General features: G+C 41.0%; 1 protein-coding gene across 2 annotated transcripts in view; it reads left to right on the forward strand.

Annotated features, from left to right (window-relative positions):
* tnfrsf21 (tumor necrosis factor receptor superfamily, member 21) overlaps positions 1–20,814 on the forward strand; it is a 301,642-nt gene extending 280,828 nt beyond the window's left edge. The window contains exon 6 of one of the 2 annotated variants that reach the window (XM_078174118.1): positions 16,263–16,973. In XM_078174118.1, coding sequence (XP_078030244.1) covers positions 16,263–16,300 — 38 coding nt within the window. In that variant the 3' untranslated portion in view covers positions 16,301–16,973. Of the gene's footprint in view, positions 1–16,262; positions 16,974–18,378 lie in introns of those variants that run through there. The other variant, XM_033620070.2, reaches the window with a different exon arrangement.
* Positions 20,815–21,200: the final 386 nt, after the last annotated feature.

Consider the following 21,200-nt stretch of genomic DNA (forward strand, 5'->3'; position numbering starts at 1 on the left):
CTTATAGTATTAAATGTATACATGATTGCATGTGCATGAGAGCAAAGTGTATGAATGTGTGCATAAAATATATGAATATGAGAGAAAAATGTATCAATGTGTGTGTTCAAATATATAAATATGAGTGAAAATGTATGAATGTGTGAGTGAAAATGTATAAATGTGTGAGTAAAAATATATGAATGTGTGAGTGAATATGTATAAATATGAGAGTGAAATTATATGTGTGTGAGTGAAAATGTATAAATATGAGAGTGAAAATATATGTATGTGAAAGGAGAATGTATGGTGTGAGAGAGTGAGAATGAAATATGTCTTGTATGGCTCCTCATAATTGTTGGCCACAAATTGAGACATCGTTGCTCTCCGTCAAGAATGTCGAAAAATCAAGACTGTCGCAGGAAAGCTCGACCAGGGATGTTTGATTTACAGTTATTTGACATGAGTGTAGATTCTTAATGCAATAGTTATGATGGAATAATGTAATGGAAAAGGGAAAACGATATAATTTATATATAATTTCAGTTATTTAAAAAAGAGGGGGGAAAAACGGAAGTGCTCTTGTATATTCTTTGTTATTGCACTTATGATTATAAACTGCATGATTTTGGTTAATCAAATTCAGTCAGGTATGGGTTTGTGTGTATGTATATGTATACACATGTATGCTTATGCACGTGGGTATAGATGCATACCTATAATATATTTTTTTATGTGTTGTTTTTTCTTTATTATTATCAGTATAAGAACTGCCCTCTTATTACTACCCAACGGGCTATGAAGCAGTCTGAATGGGAGCGTATCTATGTTTCCAGGGTTCTATGTTTCCCGGGTTCTATGTCCCCACTTAACCCTGCAAAAAAGGTTCTATGTTCCCTGCTTACACAAAAAAGGTTCTATGTTTCCCAGGTTCTATGTTGCCCGCTCAACCAAGCGGGAAACATAGAACCCTTTTTGTGTAAGCGGGGAACATAGAAGCTTTTTTGCATGGTTAAGTTGGGAACATAGAACCCGGGAAACATAGAACGCTGGAAACATAGGGATGACCCCGTCTGAATCTGTGGTGGTTAGCTCAATTATAGTTACCCTGCCACTCATCTTTATGTGGTTGTGAGTGGGTGTGGGTGTGTTTATGTATGTATGTATGTATGTATTGTTGGACTAAGAGTCTCATCCTACTCTCCAATGTGCTATGTGTGAGCTCAGTCCTGCGTGTTCTTTAATGAAGCAATAGGAGAAGATATTCGGTCTCAGTTAATGTAGTTTATTAAGCAGTAAAGGAATAAAATTACAGAGCTCTGGGTCTCAACTTCACGTCCTTGACGAACAACAAAGGTGTGTCAGTTCACGAAGTCTGACCTCCTGTCCTTTCCCTGACCCAGTATATTTGAGCGTAACAGAGTGTCATTGTGCACGCAAGGCGTTGTCCTCTTCTCATTGGCAGTTCCACTTCCTCCTTCACCACACCACGCCCCTGCCTCCTGTTAATCTGACTCCTTCCCGCTGGCGGTGGGGGCGTGGTTCCTGTTTTGAAAGACAAGAGAACAACACAACTCCCTACACGTGCTGTACCTTACTATCTGTGTATCACTTTCTATTCTTTTTACCATATATGAAACTAATTATCTAAGCATTGCGGTATGTGCTCCTCAGACTTCATGTCTCTTCCTCTCCTGTACTTCTCCACTTCTGCAAAGCAAACACATTCAGATCAGCTGAAATCATCTCAGTATTCTCATTGTTCACACATCTAAAACTTATATAGTGAAACACAACTTATAGTAAAACACATAAAATCATTCTATTCCCAACAGTATGTGTTCTGTTTGTTTGTCTGTTGGTCTGTCTGCTGGTTCTATGTGTTGGTCTCGCTCCATGCCCAACATCTCTGACTTCTTCTCCTATTACCAACTTCCTGAAATTGTTTTACATGCCTGGTGTTGATGACCACTCATCCTCATCTGGGGATGATGTAGAAAGGGAAACTTCCATGCATGTTGATTGTGACAGTTTGGACCTGGAAACTTTCATGTACACTGATTATCAATCTCAAAGCATGGTGAATGAAATTGATCCTGATAATAACTTCCTTGCTAATATTAATAATGACTGTCAGAAATGAAATGTAATATCATGATTAAAACAGAAAATAAAATAAATTAAATAAATTACATTTATCCACTTTAACAGCAGAAGTCTGTATGCAAATTACGACTCCATTAAAGAATATCTAGACCAATTTAATTCACCATTCAATATAATAGCCATGTCTGAGACCTGGTTGAACACTGAAAAAGGTACAGACTTTAATATGTGTGGTTATGAAATGTTTTACACAAACAGACAAAACAAAAAGGGAGGTGGTGTTGCACTTTACATTGACAAAAAAACTGACTAAATACAAATACAGTAACAAACAAAATTAAAGCTGCAAGCAGGGATGAAAGGGCCCTCGCACCTTCACGCAACTTAGGGGGGCTGGCAGGACGCCTTCTGGTGCTTCGGTTCATTTCTGTCAAAGTTAGACATCGCATGCAGGAGTGACTTGGCATATCCTTGATACAGTGCTGGAATGACATATTTCACATTTTGTATCACTTCCTCTTTCCACTAGAGGGAGTTGGAGAGCGCACTAATTATCCATCATGTTTTTATACATCAAATATACACCACAGCATGTAACTTTCAGATGAATTGAAAGATAAGTGCTTGATGAGACCTACTTCCTGTCGCCACTAGGTGGCACTATAAGTATCAGGAAATATGGTAATGAAAATGTGTTCAGGGCGGGACTGTCATCAATCCTGTGAAGTTTGATTAAGATTGGACCATGTATGCTGGAGTTATATACTACTTCCTGTTTAGTGGCGAGACCCCGAACTTTGACGCCATCCCATGGTCAGATGCATTGACGAAAACTCAAGCTTCTAATAGCTTTTCATCTTCAAGGTCTTGGGGTGGGACAGAACAAGGTTTGAAGTCGATCAGATAAAATCTGTAGGACTAGTTCGTTAATTTAGGACCCCTGGAAATGGGCAAAAATGCATCAAAATTGCACAGTAAATTCAAAATGGCCAACTTCCTGTTGGGTTTACAGCATGCCTCCAAGAGGCTTTTTTGTACGCGATAGAGTGTTACAGGTGCCTACCAAGTTTGATACATGCAGGTCAAACCAGCTTTGGGGGCTGCTTAATTGAAATATTCTAGGGGGCACTGTTGAGCCATCTTGATGCATCAAAGCACAAAAATCACATCAGACAACAGGACTTGCGACCTGTGATGTGTATGCCACGTTTGGTGAGTTTTCAAGCATCCCTTGTCCCTTCAAAACAACATCGTGTTTGATGGCAAACAAGGCGGCGCCACGGTGACATGATGAAAACTCAAAAGCTTCATTTTTAAGAATCATCAAGGTCTAAGGACTTAGACCAGCAAGTTTGAGGTGGGTCTGATTAACCTGCTAGAAGAGGGACATCAAAGAATGTATAAAGTAACTTTCTGTTGCCAGTAGGTGGTGCTATGGCGGTGATTCAAAATTCCTCTGTAGATGTGTTCAGGGCTGGACTGTCATCATATGTGTGAAGTTTTTGCAAGATATTCCCACGTGGATTCAAGTTACAGCAACGTTTATCATCATGGCGAAACATCAAAGTTTGCCGCCAGGCCATGGCCGATGAAAACTCACAGTTTCCACAATAAAGCGTCATCAACGTCTTATGACTTTTTTGACAAAGTTTGAGATGGATCTGGTCAATTCTGTAGGAGATGTACATTAAAGTCTAAAGCATGACATTTCCTGTTGCCAGTAGGGGGTGCTATATTTATCTCTAATTATTGACGTATAGATGTGTTCAGGACGGGACTGGCATCAATCCTGTGAAGTTTGGGCAAGATTGGACCATGTATGCTGGAGTTATAAACTACTTCCTGTTTAGTGGAGAGACCCCTAACTTTGATGCCATCCCACGGTCACACGCATTGACGAAAACTCAAGCTTTTGATAACTTTTCATCTTCAAGGTCTTGGGATGGGACAGACCAAGGTTTGAAGTCGATCGGATGAAATCTCTAGGACTAGTTCGTTCATTTATGATCCCTGGAAATGGGCAAAAATGCATCAAAATTGCACAGTAAATTCAAAATGGCCAACTTCCTGTTGGGTTTACAGCATGCCTCCAAGAGGCTTTTTTGTAGGTCCTGGAGTGTTACATAAGCCTACCAAGTTTCATACATGTAGGTTAAACTAGCTTCAGGGGCTGTTTCCTCAAACTTTTGTAGGGGGCACTACTGAGCCATTTTTTGGAACCCGAGCATGCGACCCTTGAAATATCAAGTTTTCACACAGTTATGAGAAGTGTGCAAAGTTTCATGAGTTTTCACGCACGTTTAAGCCCTGAAAAGTCCAATTCATTTGGCGGAATTAAAAAAACAAAAATGAAAAAATAAATGAAAATAATAATAATAATAATAATAATAATAATAATAATAAACGGAGCAGTTTCAGTAGGGCCTTCGCCGGCGTTCAGTCAGTGCTCGGGCCCTAATTAAAGCTGCAAGCAGCAATGAACGGGCCCTCACACCTCCACGCAACTCGGGGGGGGGGGGGGGGGGGGGGGGGGGGCTGCCAGGACGTCTTCTGACGTGTCAATTCATTTCTGTCAAAGAAATCGCATGCAGGAGTGACTTGGCATATCCCTGATACAGTGCTGGAATGACATATTTCACATTTTGTTTCACTTCCTCTGTCCACTAGAGGGAGTTGGAGAGCACAGTAATTATACATCATGTTTTTATACATCAAAAATACACCACAGCATTTAACTTTCAAATAAATCAAAAGATAAGTGTTTGAAACCTACTTCCTGTCACCACTAGGTAGCACTATGAGTATCAGGAAATATGGTCATATAAATGTTTTCAGGGCGGGACAAATATGAATCATCTGAAGTTTGATGGAGATCAGAACATTTACAGCAAAAATATAGCAATTTCCTGTTTCATGGCGAGACAGCAAAATTAAACCCTCTGCAGCACGCATAGACACTAATGATATGTCATGTTTGTGTACATCAAATACACACCACAGCACTGAAGTTTCAGGTTAATCCAGAGATAAGTGTCTGGTAAGAAGTACTTCCTTTCACCAGTAGGTGGCGCTATGACTATCATGGAATATTGTCATATAAATGTGTTCAGGGTGGGACAAATATGAATCATGTCAAGTTTGGTGGACAACGGACCATTTACTCCAAATTTATAGCAATTTCCTGTTTCATGGTGAGACATCAAAATTAAACCCTCTGCAGCACACGTAGACACTAATGATATGTCAGGTTTATGAACATCAAATATACACCACAGCATTGAAATTTCAGGTTAATCCAAAGATAAGTGTCTGATAAGAAGTACTTCCTTTCGACACTAGGTGGCGCTATGATTATCAGGCAATATGGTAATGAAAATGTGTTCAGGGCGGGACTAATATGAATCATGTGAAGTTTGGTGGAGATTGGACCATTTATGCCAAAGCTACAGCAATTTCGTTTTTCATGGCGAGACCTCAAGATTCAACGCTCGGCAGCGGGCGTGCCATTCAACATTGGGCAAATCCTGTGATAACTTGTGGTCACAACGTAGTCACGCTTACATACACCAAGTTTGGAGCCAATCTGATTAAATCTGTAGGACAAGTTCGTTAATTTACAAGCCCTGGAAATGGGCAAAAACGCACAAAAGTGGCACAAGTAAATTCAAAATGGCGGACTTCCTGTTGGGTTTGGAGCATTGCTCCAAGAGACTTTTTTGTACGTAATAGAGTGTTACAGGTGACTACCAAGTTTCATACATGCAGGTCAAAGCAGCTTTGGGGGCTGCTTAATTGAAATATTCTAGGGGGTGCTGTTGAGCCATCTTGGTGCATCAAAGCACATAAATCACATCAGGCAACAGGACTTGTGACCTGTGATGTGTATGCCACGTTTGGTGAGTTTTCAAGCATCCCTTGTCCTTTCAAAACAACATCGTGTTTGATGGCGAACAAGGCAGCACCACGGTGACAGCGTTTGATGAAAACTAAAAAGCTTCATTTTTAAGCATCATCAAAGTCTAAGGACTCAGACCAGCAAGTTTGAGGTGGGTCTGATTAACCTGCTAGAAGCGGGACATCAAAGAATGTATAAAGTAGCTTTCTGTTGCCAGAAGGTGGTGCTATGGCGGTGATTCAAAATTCCTCTGTAGATGGACTGTCATCATATGTGTGAAGTTTTGGCAAGATATTCCCACGTGGAGTCAAGTTACAGCAACGTTTATCATCACGGCGAAGTTCGCCGCCAGGCCGTGGCCACGTCCTTCGACGAAAACTCACAGTTTCCACAATAAAGCATCATCAATGTCTTATGACTTTTTTCACCAAGTTTGAAGTGGATCTGGTCAAGTCTGTAGGAGATGTACATTAAAGTCTAAAGCATGACATTTCCCATTTCCAGTAGGGGGCGCTATGTTTATCTCTAATTATTGACATGTAGATGTGTTCAGGGCGGGACTGTCATCAATCCTGTGAAGTTTGGCCAAAATTGGACCATGTTTGCTGGAGTTATAAACTACTTACTGTTTAGTGGCGAGACCCCTAACTTTGACGCCATCCCACAGTCACACGCATTGACGAAAACTCAAGCTTTTGATAACTTTTCATCTTAAAGATCTTGGGATGGGACAGACCAAGGTTTGAAGTCAATCGGATGAAATCTCTAGGACTAGTTTGCTCATTTATGACCCCTGGAAATGGCCAAAAATGCACCAAAATTGCACAGTAAATTCAAAATGGCTGACTTCCTGTTGGGTTTAGAGCATGCATACAAGAGGCTTTTTTGTACGTCTCCGTGCGTTACATAAGCCTGCCGAGTTTCATACATGTAGGTTAAACTAGCTTCAGGGGCTGTTTCCTCAAACTTTTGTAGGGGGCGCTACTGAGCCATTTTTTGGAACCCGCACACGAGACCCTTAAAATATCAAATTTTTCACCAGTTCTGAGATGTGTGCAAAGTTTCATGAGTTTTCGGGTATGTTAAGCCTCCCAAAAAGGCAATTCATTTGGAGGAAGAATAATAATAATAAGAAGAAGAATAAAAAATCCTTGCATTTCAATAGGGTCCTCGCACCGCTAGGTGCTCGGGCCCTAATAATAAAAAATCCTTGCATTTCAATAGGGTCCTCGCACCGCTACGTGCTCGGGCCCTAATAATAAACAGCGCGATTTCAATAGGGTCCTCGGACGACTTTGTCGTCGCTGGGGCCCTAATAAAAAATCCTTGCATTTCAATAGGGTCCACGCACCGCTAGGTGCTCAGGCCCTAATTAAAGCTGCAAGCAGCGATGAACGGGCCCTGGCAGTCCACGCGTGTTGGGGCATGCTGCCGTCGGGGGGCGTGCACCTAGAAGTCTTGTCAGCTGTAATAAATAAAAAAATAAACGTCATCATCACAATTAGCAAGTGTTGTGGTAATCGGAGTGTATTTGGTCAAGATATGAAAGACTGTCTGTTTTGAAAACAATGTACAGGAATTTGTTGTTTTATATTTTGGCCGTTTTGTTGGACAATCAAAATTCTTTTAATAACTTTTTGTCGGGAGGGTCCACAGATGCTACATGCAAAGTTTGGTGCAAATCGGTTATATCGCCTAGGAGGAGTTCGAAAAAGTATGTTTTTCATTTGTCGCGATTTAGCTAATGGAAAGTTACCGCGAAAGTGGGCGTGGCTTACACCACACAATTCAGCGGAATTCAGAGCACACGTAAATGGAAGGTTTAACAATATGCAACATATTATGTGGGATTTATTAGCCATAAACGCTTTTGCATTGAAAATAGCACCACCTGCTGGTCATTTTTGGTGTGTGAGTTACAGGGGCCAGTCTATACCACCCCTATCAATTTTGTTTCCATGAGTGTTATGGTGTTGGCACAGTGCCAAATATGAAATTAGACGGCCACCAGAGCTCCACCTAGTGGCAGATCAGTAAGTCCTTCATCAGATATCCTCAGGAGGGCATTGACAATAATTATACCAAGTTTCGTGTTAATCCGCCCAACCGTTGTTGAGATATAAAATACTTCAATTTAAAGAGCGCCACCTTGTGGTCATCACCCGAAATTTTGCACAGAGCCTCAGGGGCTCATGGGGAAGTGGTAAACTGAGTTTCATGTTTTTCGGATACACCAATGTGGAGATATGCAGCACTTTCTGTTTAGAATGAAATCTAAAGGAAGTTGCTATTTAATAACTTGCGTATTGTTTGGAATATTGGAATTCTTTTAATAACTTTTTGTCGGGAGGGTCCACAGATGCTGTGTGCAAAGTTTCATGCCAATCGGTGAAATTGCCTGGGAGGAGTTCGAAAAAGTAGGTTTGCAACATTTTGCGAATTTGCGAAGAGAAACATTTGGCGGAAATGGGCGTGGCCTATACCACAAGATTCAGCACAATTCACTGAACGCATGGATATAAGGTTTTTGAATGTGCAACAAAGTATATGGGAGTTATGAGCCAAAACGCACTGTCCTTAATAATAGCGCCACCTAGTGGTGGAAATTCAGGACGACAATAGATTATAAAATTTTTCGCCAGGTGTGACTTATATTCCAAGTTTGGTGAGTTTTGGGGTATGTTCAGGCAGTGAAAAATGCGATCATATGGGCGGAAGAAAAAAAATAAAATAAATTAAAGCTGCAAGCAGCATTTGGCGGGACCTCGCACTCGGGCCCGTTTTGGCCCCCAGCTTATGTCGTCACTGTGAATTATTTAGAAATATCAAACATGTTGCCACAAACATCAGAAAATCCTTACAGAGCTGAACGTTTTGATGTTTGAATGCTTTCTGTAGCTGTAGGTATGGATAAGTGATGTCACGATATGCAAATTAGATGAGTTAATTTATTCCCATCAGATTCCTCTTCCTTTATTTTGAGGAAGAGACAACAAAAACAGCACAAAACAAAAGAAATCTACTGTGTGAATCTGTTCAAAATGCTGTTTTACTGAGATGTATGAAATCCAATATGGTCGCCGCCTAGTGACGTCACGGAATGCAAATTAGATGAGTTAATTTACTCCCATGACAAACTTTGGGTCATGATGAATAGTTTTGTCATTTACAGTATGCCTTTATGTCTCACCACTTTCAAGCCACAGCCTTTTGAAATGTGGAAATGAAAATGGAATTTTTTTTGCTCAATAAACTCACCTAAAGGGTCAAAATGGAGATTCTGCCCCTGTCATATCTGCATGTAAGATTTAGACACACACACACATCATGTTTCTGTGAGTTTGTGTGTGACAGCGGTTGCCATGGTGATGAAGTAGGTGCACCTGGGAGAAGAGCAGAGAGAGACAGACAGAACACAGAGAGAGACCTGTTGTAGTGGAGATTTAACTCCTCGAAGAAGTTCTTCCCATTCCCAAACCGTTGGTCCAATCATGAAAAAAATGTGATGATGAGAGAGATAAAGTTATACAGAAGATCTGTTTAGCAGCAGCTGAGCTGTCATGTGTGCGTCTTTAAAGCCGATACAATAAACGGTGTAGGAGGAGATGTGTTTTTTTAAGAGCACGTTTGAGGTGAAATCTTACTTTGAAAGGTCAAGTAGCTCACTTCCTGTTGGAATTAGGTCATGGGTGTCAACGAGTGATTTGTAAGTCAAACACACCAGTTTTGGTTTGATCTTGATACGACATTCCTACGGGCTGCAGTGGCCAGATTAGTGCACCTATGTGGCGCTAGAGAGCCCATTTTGGCACTTTAGGGGTTAATAATGTGTGTGTTCTGTTTCAAATGAAGTTTCTGCTGCTGTAATCTGTCCTTTAAAGATTGTGAGACACACAGACCAGAGAACCCTGTGGCTGTGTCTGTGTGTGCAGCCGTTGTCATGGCGATTAATGACTTGCCCACACCTGTGGCAGACACAGACACGTCAGGAGAGCAGATCACCAAAGGCTGTTTATAAAGGGATTTAACTCCTCGAACAAATGCTTCGCATACCCAAACCGTTGGTCCAAGCAAGAAAATAAAGTGATTTTGAGAGACAGCCACGTCTCGTGAACGCACGTGTCGCGTTTTATATTTCTCGAGTCAAAATGTGGTCAGGGGAGCGAGTTTAAAATGTGTTGCACCCCAGCTGTTTCCAGAAATTTCTCCTCTGAGTTTACATGGGAGTGAATGAGAAAAAAATCAGCGCTCCCTTCGCTTTGGAGCCACTCAGCAAAAATGTGTACGTGTGACAGATTCCATGTCAACATATCTGTGAGCTGGACAAATTTTCCTACGTTTTGTGGTATAAATTGTGTCTGTACAGTGAAAATTGTGGCCATGGCTTAAAGACAAAAGTTTTAGACGATTTTTAGAGCCCTCTCCACTCTAGCTCACAGCATTCCGTGCAATACACACCCATTGTAAAGTGAGAATTTCTCCACTTTTGCTCATGGTACTTTGAGAGGCACAGATGAAAAACGGTAAAAGATATGAAAAAGATGAAAACATGAGTGAATAGATGAGACCTGTGGCAACATTTGAGAGTTGGAATGGAGTCTGTAACACAAAGTATGGAGACGCTGTAAATGCTAGAAAAAGCCCTAAGATTGGTCTCTTTCTCCCCCCTGCTGCCATTCATTTCCTATGGGACAGCTTTCGAAGATCGCCAGGACGTTTTTCTGACATCTCACCTTATGGAGGCCATAAAATCCAAACTAAGCGAGTAATGAAAAAGTTACGAATAACTTTTGATTAGAAGGAGTTTATCTGTCATCTGTGCAAGTTTGAAGCCGATTGGATAAGCGGTGTATGAGAAGAAGATTTTTTAGGAAAGGCAGTTTTAAGGCAAAATCTTACTTTGAAAGGGCAAATAGCTCACTTCCTGTTGGATTTAGGTCAGGGGTGTCAGCACGTGATTTTTAGGCCTTCATGAGACGAACACGCCACTTTTGGTTTCATGTTTCTACGACGTTCCTACAGGCCGTGGCGGCCATTTTTGTGTGCCTAGGTGGCGCTAGAGAGCCCATTTTGGCACTTTAGGGGTTAATGTCATGATTTTCTAAAATTTTTCACCGGTTCTGATGTGCGTGCCAATTTTGGTGAGTTTTTGAGCATGTTTAGGGGGTCAAATTCCAGTTCAAAGAGGCGGCGGGAGAAAGAATAATAATAACTAGAGAAGCAATTTCTGAAGAAATTGCAGGTGTGAATGCTGCGAGCTGAAGCCACGCTGCAATGCTGTCTTGAATACAATGAAGTTTGAATGATCTGAATGTTTGAAAGTTTGTTGAAAAGCTGACGCCACACTGAATAGCTGCCTTTAATAAAATAAAGTTTGAATGATTAGAATATTTGAATGTTGTACTGAGATTTATGAAATCCAATATTGCTGCCCCCTAGTGATTCCACAATATGCAAATTAGATGAGTTAATTTACTCCCATCAGATTCCTCTTCCTTTATTTTGAGGATGAGACGACAAAAACAGCACAAAACAAAAGAAATGTACTGTGTAAACATGTTCAAAATGCTGTTTTACTGAGATTTATGAAATCCAATATGGCCACCGCCTAGTGACGCCACAATATGCAAATTAGATGAGTTAATTTACTCCCATAACAAACTTTGGGTCATGATGAATAGTAGAATAGAATAGAATAGAATATAGAATAAGATAATATAGATAATAGAATCGAAAGCCTTTTGAAATGTTGAAATGAATATTTTCCTCAAATAACTCTGGCAACTAAAGGGTTAAAATGGAGATTCTGCCCCTGTCATGTCTGCATGTAAGATGTAGACACACACACACACACATCATGTTTCTGTGAGTTTGTGTGGCACAGCGGTTGCCATGGTAATAAACTAGGTGCACCTGGCAGAAGAGCAGAGAGAGACAGACAGAACACAGAGAAGAGAGCTCTTTTAGAGGAGATTTAACTCCTCAAACAAATTCTTCCCATACCCAAACCGTTGGTCCAATCATGAAAATAAAGTGATGGTGAAAGAGAGACACTTCTTGTGAACGCACGTGTCATGTTTTATATTTCTACAGTCAAAAATGGGGTCACCAGAGCGAGTTACAAATGTGTTGCACCTCAGCTGTTTCCAGAAATTTCTCCTCTCAGTTTACATGGGAGTGAATGACAAGAAAATCGGCACTCCATTTGCTTTAGAGCCACTCAGCAAAAATGTGTACGTGTGACAGATTCCATGTCAACATTTCTGTAACCAGGACAAATTTTCCTACGTTTTGTGGTATAAATTGTGTATGTACAGTGAAAATTGTGGCCGTATGAGCGAATTGAAGAGAAAATTCAAGTATGAGTAAAGGGCTGTGTGTGCGTGTCTGTGTGTGCAGCCGTTGTCATGGCGATTCCTGACTTGCCTGCACTTGAGGGGCACACACAGAGCGCATGAGAGAGCAGATCAGCAAAGGCTGTTTTTAATGGGTTTGAACTCCTCGAACAAATTCTTCCCACACCCAAACCGTTGGTCCCATCTTGAAAATAAAGTGATGGTGAGAGCGAGCCACTTCTCGTGAACGCACGTGTCATGTTTTATATTTCTACAGTCAAAAATGGGGTCACCAGAGCGAGTTACAAATGTGTTGCACCTCAGCTGTTTCCAGAAATTTCTCCTCTCAGATTACATGGGAGTGAATGAGAAAAAAATCGTCGCTCCCTTTGCTTTGGAGCCGCTCAGCAAAAATGTGTACGTGTGACAGATTCCATGTCAACATTTCTGTGAGCAGGACAAATTTTCCTACGTTTTGTGGTATAAATTGTGTATGTACAGTGAAAATTGTGGCCGTATGAGCGAGTTGAAGAGAAAATTTCTCGATGAGTTTACAGCTGCTCTTCACTCTAGTGATGACATCACCCACTCTAGCTCACACAATACACACCCATTATAAAGTCTGAGAAGGGCTGAAAACTTCATGTATTTTAAACTGACTTTGTAGAAAAACTAAAAGAGATATTGAAAATTTGAATTTGTTCCTGAAAGTCGACGGCAGCGTCAACATTTGAGAGTTGGAATGGAGTTTCTACGTCAATGTATGAACAGATCACCATATGTTTTACAATGTAGCATCACTAACCTACACTCAGTGATAATAGAAGTGTACTGTAAAATGAGAAAGCTGGTCTGGCTGGTGGGCGGTGCTTAGTTTGAGCTTGACTGTTCCCAACATGGCAGCTTGGGCATACATTTTTTTCATTTACAGCTAAACATCAACTAAAAAATGTTTCTGAAAACATTTTGAGGTGAGAAATAGATGATGCAGTAACAGAATCTTGATTCATATTTGGTCAGCGCTGCCTAGTTTGACAGTTTTACTGCAACTGATGAGCAGTGATGGCTCATATACAGTAGACCGTAGCGACGCCTCACAGGCAGCCTGTCACTCAAAGCAGCCCACTTTAAGTATGTATAACTTCAAGCCCTGATAAAATGCAAAGAGGTGAGTTTTACAAAAAGTAGTCTATGGGGACCGACTCTGTTCTGGAGGAGGACCTGCAGTTTTTCACACCTCCACATTCACTTAATTTTTCAGCCTCGCAGATTGCTGCTTGGTAGTGATTGACATGATTAACAGCTGTATAAAAGAATCCTCAGTCCTTGTTGGTTTTTTTGCATTCATATGTGGTAATCCCATTAAAAGCACTACAAGGCAGTAGACAGGGCAGAAGAATATTATTTAATGCTGTGTGAATTCAGTGACAATTTCAGCAAATATGACAAAAAATTGTTTATTTATTAAATTACTACAGCTGTAATGTAGCTTTAGCATTTCCATTTCTTAACTGTGGCAGCTACTTTGGCAGGCTCATGACATGCAAAGTTGGTCAAATTCATTCAAAGCCCTTTCTTGAGCCAGATTGTAGTTTGTCTGTTTTTGGCTACAATATAATAACATGGTGGACTGTGTAAAAGGACCTGCTCCATATGTAGATACAAACAGTTCATTCAAAGGTAATGGAAACACAACAATTCTTAGTTCCAGGTGATTATAAACTAATGAAAACAAACATAGTTATGAGTATTATTTCTTTCCTGCCAATATATCCTCCTAAATCCTACACACTGGACCTTTAACTGTTTTATAAACACCAAAGTAACTTTAGTAAAAGCTTCCTTAATCTCCACTCTAGACTCACTCCCCTAACAAAGCCTTTCCTAGAGGCCACGACAGAGGCTTACTCTCATGTCCTCTGGTTTGTTGCAGTGGCCTGTGTTGATACTGAGCAACAGCAGTTTCACATTATTCACACTTGATGTGCCTCACACTTACTGAAAATGATGAGGCAACAGCTAGTAATGGCCAAATTAAGCCTTATGAAGTATTTTCTTCATTTTCTGAGCCCACTAGATGGTGGATTTGATTTTAAAAGAGAGGCTCAAAGAATGGCAATTCAGTGTGCTTTCAACAGTTTGTTGAACAAAAGTACCATCTAGTGGGCTCATAAAATCGAGAAAATGCTTCATGAGGCTTTATTTGGCTATCAGTAGAAACAGCACACTCTAAAACACAGATATGTGGATGCTGACTGCCCTCATGTGGTCACTCTGGGTACTGTTTCTATTAAATTAAATTTTCTGCATTTCCTCACTATTTCCTCTATATTTCAGTGTCTGAGAATAAAAAAGAGCAATACAGTCATAATTTATGGACGTTGAAAAAAAGCTTGGTTTATTGTGAAAATCCCTATAGATTAAAATGTTAAAGTTGACTGGAATTTTGATTCCATTACACATGGTTCTTTGTTCCATTGTTAATGCAAAAATATTGATTCACTTTACTTTACTTTACTTTACTTTACTTCAGTTCAATTCAATAGAACTTCATTTCTCCCAAAGGAAATTCTTGTGCCAAAGAATGCTTCAAATTACAGTAATACAAATCACAGTAATCAGCAATCACTGTTCACAAAACGGGTACAACCAGTGGGTTCTCCAAGTCAGGGTCACACAGTAGGCCCTGTTTAAAAACAGCAGAGAATAGAAATATTGGGGAAAAAATGTATTCAAAATATACAAGATATTAAGTGTTTAAAGAGCAAAAAGCAAAAACCAGTGCCTAATGGAGTAACAATAGAAGTAAGATTAGTACTAGAGTTACTAAAAATCACCTTAAAAGGTGAACAAATGCAGATTGTGCTTTATAATCAATGTTATATTCTAGCATAGAATAGAATACTATAGAATAGAAAGAACTTTATTTATCCCCAAAGGGAAATTCCACTGTCCAGCAGCTCATAAAAGACAAAAAACAACCATGCAACACAGTGGTATTAAAATAGACATAATATAAAATAAAATAACTTAAAATAAGTGCACAAATAGAAATTAAATTGAAATAAAATTGTCCATTCCGCAGTTCAGTCAGTTGTGGGGCTAATGTGATGTGTGAAAGTGTGTGTTTGAGTGGATTCAGGAGGTGTTAAACAGTCTTGTTATCGTGGAGACGAAAGATCTCCTGAAACACTCTGTTCTGCAATGCAATGAGATTAGCTTACTGCTGCAGCTGCTCCACTGTCGCTCCAGGAAGCTGCAGAGAGGCTGTCTGCTATTGTCCGTTATAGCTTTCAGTTTGTTCAATGTGCCCCTCTCCACCACAGTTCATTGTGGGTCCAGTCTCCTGCAGAGCACTGAGCCAGTTTTTTTAACCAGCAAACACTTGGTGTTTTTGTCTGTCAAGCTGCTTCCCCAGCACACGTAGCGTAGAAAAGTGCACTGGCCACCATTGTATGATAGAACATGGTCAACATCTCCACACACACATATCAAAGGACCTCAGTGTCTGCAGGAAGAACAGGCGGCTCTGCCCTCTCCTGTAGAGGGCATCAGTATTGGAGGACCAGTCCAGCTTATCAACAAAGAGGACCCCCAGATATTTGTAGGTGTGCACCACCTCAATGTCCTCCCACTGTATGGAGACTGGTTGATGGGGTGACCTCTTTCTTCTAAAAAAAAGGATCCTCACATCCTGGCTCCTCTAAGTAGGTGTAGGCCTGATGCAGAATGTAAAGAGCTGCATTTCTACCATTTTTTTCTCCCCATTAAAGGGGTTTTTTTGGGGGGTAGTTTTTCCTTATCCCTTGTGAGGGTCCAAAGGACAGATATGCTGTAAAGCCCTCTGAGGTGTGATGTTGGGCTTTATGAACAAAATTGATTGATTGATTGATTGATTGATTGATTGATTGATTGATTGATCTTCCACTCCCATGTGCTCCTGATAGGCAAACTGGAGGGGGTCCACAGCATCAGTGACCTCTGACTTCAGGAAACAGAGGACCAGGTGCTCCAGGGTCTTCATAATGTGTGATGTAAAGGCCACCGGTTGGTAGTCATTTAACTCGGCCGGGTGCCCCACTTTGAGCACCGGTATGAGACAAGATGTTTTCCACTGCACCACTTTGCCTGTTTGAAGACTCCTGTTAGAGAGCCACTGAAGGGGCTTCGCTAGCTGGAGCCTTGGATACACTCCATCTGGGCCCGCAGATTTCCCTGTACGCAGTCTCCTGAGCTCCGCTCACCTCATCTGCTGTAAAGGACAGTGGTAGTTGGCCGTGGGTGGTAGATGTTGTAGCTATAGCTGTAGCTGCAATGGTGGGGGAGGGGCTACTTCCTGGTGACAGTAACTGGACCTGCATTATGTATAGCGCCTTTCTAGTCATCCGACCACTCAAAGTGCTTTTTACACAAGTCACATTCACCCATTTACACACACACACACACACATTCATACACTGGTTGCCGAGGCTACCATACAAGGTGCCACCTGCTACTCAGTTTTTAAACACACTCACCCACCAATGGAAGTATCATCGGGAGCAATTTTGGGTTCAGTATCTTGCTCAAGGATACTTCGACATGCAGACTGGATGAGATAGGGGATAGAACTGCTGATCTTCCAACTGGTGGATGACCCCCTCTACGTCTGAGCCATAGCCGCTCCAACAGTGGAGCAGGAGACACTGTGGAAGGGGGGATGGATACAGGGGTAATGTGAACACTGCCCCAACATCAAACCTGTTAAAGAACAGGTTTTGGCTTTGTCCACAACACCATCCATATCCTGGCTATTCTTCTTTTCTAAATAGCCTGTAACATTCCTCATTCCCTTCCACACCTCTCTGATGTTGTTCTGCTGCAGCTTACTTTTCACCGTTCTTTTGTAGTTCACCTTTGCCTGTCTCAGTCTTCCATACAGCTCATGCTGAACCTCCCTGAGCCTCTCCTTGTCCCCTTTCTTGAACATCAGCTTTTTCTGGTTGAGGAGCTGCTTGATATTATTGTTATCCCAGGGTTTATTATTGGGGAAGCAGTGTACAGTCTTTACTGGCATCACAGTGTCCCTACAGAAGTTTAGATATTGTGTTAGAATATCCACCCTACTGTCCATGTCCATGTTGTTGTCCTGTGGCTCCAGTAGTACAGTCCAGTCTGTACATTCAGAACAGTCCCTGAGAGACTCACTGGTCTCTGGGGACCACTTCCTGACTGAGCGGGTGGTAACAGGCAACTTTAATACACAGGATTTCTATGTAGGCTGGAGAGAGACCAGATTATGATATGATCTGCCAAGAGGTGGTAGGGCAGAGGCACTTAGGCGTCCTTGGCATTTCCATAAAACAAATCTAGTGTCTTATTCTCCCTGGTGGGACAGTCCACATACTAAACAAACCCAGTCAGATGGCAGGAGAGAGTAGTGTTGTTAAAGTCCCCTGTTATTGCAATGAATGCACGAGGATGCTGGGTTTGAATCCTAGCAACAGTTTCATGGATGATGTCAAACGCCACTGCCATTGCTGCCCAGGAATGGTGGAATGTAAACAATAGCACATGAGAATACACTCCCTGTGGAGTCGTTGGCTCCTCACCAGTGCCAGCAGCTCGTCACAATTGTTGGATAGTGAGTTTACATTCCCCATAAGGACTGACAACAGGAAAGGCTTGTATCTCCACCTCCTACCCTTTAGCTTAGCTCCTGCTCTGCAGCCTCTGAACGGCTTCCTCAGCTCAGCCGGGATCGGGTGTCTAACTCCGTAAGTGGTTCCTCTCAGAGCCAGAAGATCGTCCCTTGCGTACACAACTTTACTCATCACATTGGAAAAATTAAAAATCATATAATTTTTTTTTTTTTTTTTTGAGAAAATGATATTGTACTACATTGACAAGTGATCGTAATCCTGATATTGAAAAGTAATATTGCACATAATGTTGCAAAGATATTAAACGGTAGTAATGTACATTATGTAAAGATTGTAGTGCACCTAATGTAGGTGAACATTATGATTAGAGCAGCTTTCAGATAATTACAGTAACAGATTACCCTCTCTGTTCCCCCTCCAGAGAAGAAAGATACTGTGCTCCGGCAGGTGCGTCTGGACCCGTGCGACCTGCAGCCCATATTTGATGACATGCTGCACATCCTGAACCCGGATGAGCTGCACGTTATTGAGGAGATCCCAGCAGCTGAGGACAAGCTGGACCAGCTGTTTGAGATCGCTGGAGTCAAAAGTCAGGACGCCAGCCAGACGCTGCTGGACTCAGTCTACAGCCACCTCCCTGACCTGTTATAGTGGAGGAAGGAGGAGGAAACCCCACAGATGAAAAGTGGCACAGGACTAAGACAGAGAGTCTCAGTGGGAGGACAGAGTTAGATCTAGTATTGTACACTTTAAGCTTGGGTTGATATTTAATCTGATGGACTCATCATGTCACACTGTCACATGATTTGAGCCAAGTGTTGTAGATTAGATGATTATCTACTCCCGCTAATGACCCTTTCAACTCTTTACTGGTACATCACTCCTCTTTGCCTGTCTTCAGTTGTCTTGTGTGCACACATTATTACTCCTTCAGAACACCTTAATCCTCCACCATGATACAGGGTAAATGCTCAATGTAGTTAAAGCATTCTCAGTGTCATACCAGGGAGTACCTTTTCATTTTTCTTCCCTATGTTCAACCATATGTGGTATTATGACAGTATTGTGATCTTAACAATGAAGCTTAAGAGCCTCCGTATTTAGAAAAAGCTGGTTAAAACAGAAGGTGAATACATGGAAAACCATTAAAAGCACTATCTTTATCTTACCTGGCCAATGCCTTCACTTTTAAAGGGAAATTCCTGTTTTTTTTGTGCCAATCACCCAGGCTATCCTTGCTTGTAACATGATTTCAGTGTTTCAAAAATCTCATTATCATCATGGTTATTGCTAAATAATCGTGGGAGAGGAAACTGCAGTCAAAGATACTTTACCCAGGAATGAACTGACCTGTAAATCATGTCCCTGAGCTGGTCCCTTTCCTCAGCTCCATTTTCTTTCTTTCTTTCTTTCTTTCTTTCTTTCTTTCTTTCTTGCCATCAACTCCACACTTGGAGCAGGTCACTTGTGATTCTTAGCATTTTATTTTATAAGCACTCTGCCAGAACAGCAGGGCGGAGTGTTAAATAAGAGGGCTGACCTGCTGCTCTGGAACCAAAGCCATATATCAATAGTGCTGGATTCAACATCAAAACAATCCAATATTACCATACAGGAGAAATATTGAACCAATCTAATATATGATATATGGCTTTGCCTTTGAACTGTTTGCTCCAAAACTAACAATTAACTGAACAGCAAGGGGGCAGTGTTCACAGCCCCTGCCTGATTCCCTGGAACCAAAGCCATATATCTAAAACAGTTTAGATACATTGCTTTGGAACCTCTGTCACTGTTGGACTCATGGACAGTATACAATAAATACTTGTACCAGTATGCACATTGAGATCTATGCTTGCTAGCCCTGTTTGCCTCAACAAATGTAGCGTTAATCAAGTGTTGTTGATACTTTTTGGAGCTTCATGTGGGTATGGCGGGTGTTTGAGTGTTTCAGTGCTATAGCAAAAATAATGGACTATAAGTGATTTTATTGATGCTTTGGCATGTTTGCTACATGCTCTGTGTAGCTGATAATAAAATGTAATAATGATACACTAAATGTATTTTCTATTGAAGAGGCAGAGGCAGTTTTTCATTTTCACTTTATATAATTCTGAAATGCTGTTAACTAACATTTGTTAGACTTATGCTACTGTAGCATCTCCTTATTATCATTTCAACTTCTTTGTATCTTATGTTTTTATGGGCATTCAGATGTATTTACCCCACTTGGTGTGACAAGATGACCTGTCTGGGATGTCAGATATGCATACTCCATACTCTACTTGAAGTCTGTCTGCTTGTGTTACTTCATTTGAATGAGGATGAAATAATACTCTTTACTTTCAAGTTCAACATTCTTGGCATAATAATAAAACTGAAAAGCACCACCAAAAAGTCGTCACCTTTTGGAGAGGATTTTACAGACACCATGAGAGCAGCAAATAATGGACTCTATTTTTACCAACCAGTTACTATCAAAGCCTCTGTGGTGCTAGATGTGAAATCTCACCAGTCAGCCTGACATTGGGGGTCTAACCCAGGGCTAATGAGTATTTCAAGTACTCCAGACTGAGTAAAGAATACGGTTGTGCTGCTGGGGACTGTGGGATGTTGACAATGATGAAGATGATGATGAAAAGAATATGTGAGCTTGGTCTCCATGATGCTGTGGAGACTCTTACTGCAGGGTGTGAGCTTTTTATTTTCTAAGGAGGTCTGACAGAATGAAGGTGAGATGTGAAACGCACGTGTGGCTTGAGTGGATGTTTTCATCCCATTTTACGTGTGTAAACAGTATGTTTACTACTTTGTAACCTCTTAAAATCAACCAATTAAAGCTCAAAGCATTTGTCATAACTTTGTGGCTATAAAACCTGAACCAACTCTTTATTTTGATGTTTTTTAATAAGTATTAACATTAATATCAACGTCAATATGTGATCTATGGAGCCCCTGAGAGGACATGGGGGAGAAAAAAAGATGGATTTTAAAAAAAAATGAAGGGGGAGGAAAAAAATACATAGGTTAAAAAAAATTATAATAATTATAGCTGCTGCGCAGCGATAGGTCGGGTCCGGGCATTTTTAGGCAATTCTGAGCAACAAGCAGAAGAATTGGAAGACATTTAGGAATTTAGCAACACAATCTGCCTTTTGCATCAGCTGAGGCTTGAGAGGCCTCTGAGACTAATTGGCAAGTAGCAACTCAACAGTGGCTTCACAAATTGAGTAAACCATTCAC

The sequence above is a fragment of the Epinephelus lanceolatus genome, chromosome 13 (genome assembly GCF_041903045.1).
Source record: "Epinephelus lanceolatus isolate andai-2023 chromosome 13, ASM4190304v1, whole genome shotgun sequence".
Classification (NCBI taxonomy): domain Eukaryota; kingdom Metazoa; phylum Chordata; class Actinopteri; order Perciformes; family Serranidae; genus Epinephelus; species Epinephelus lanceolatus.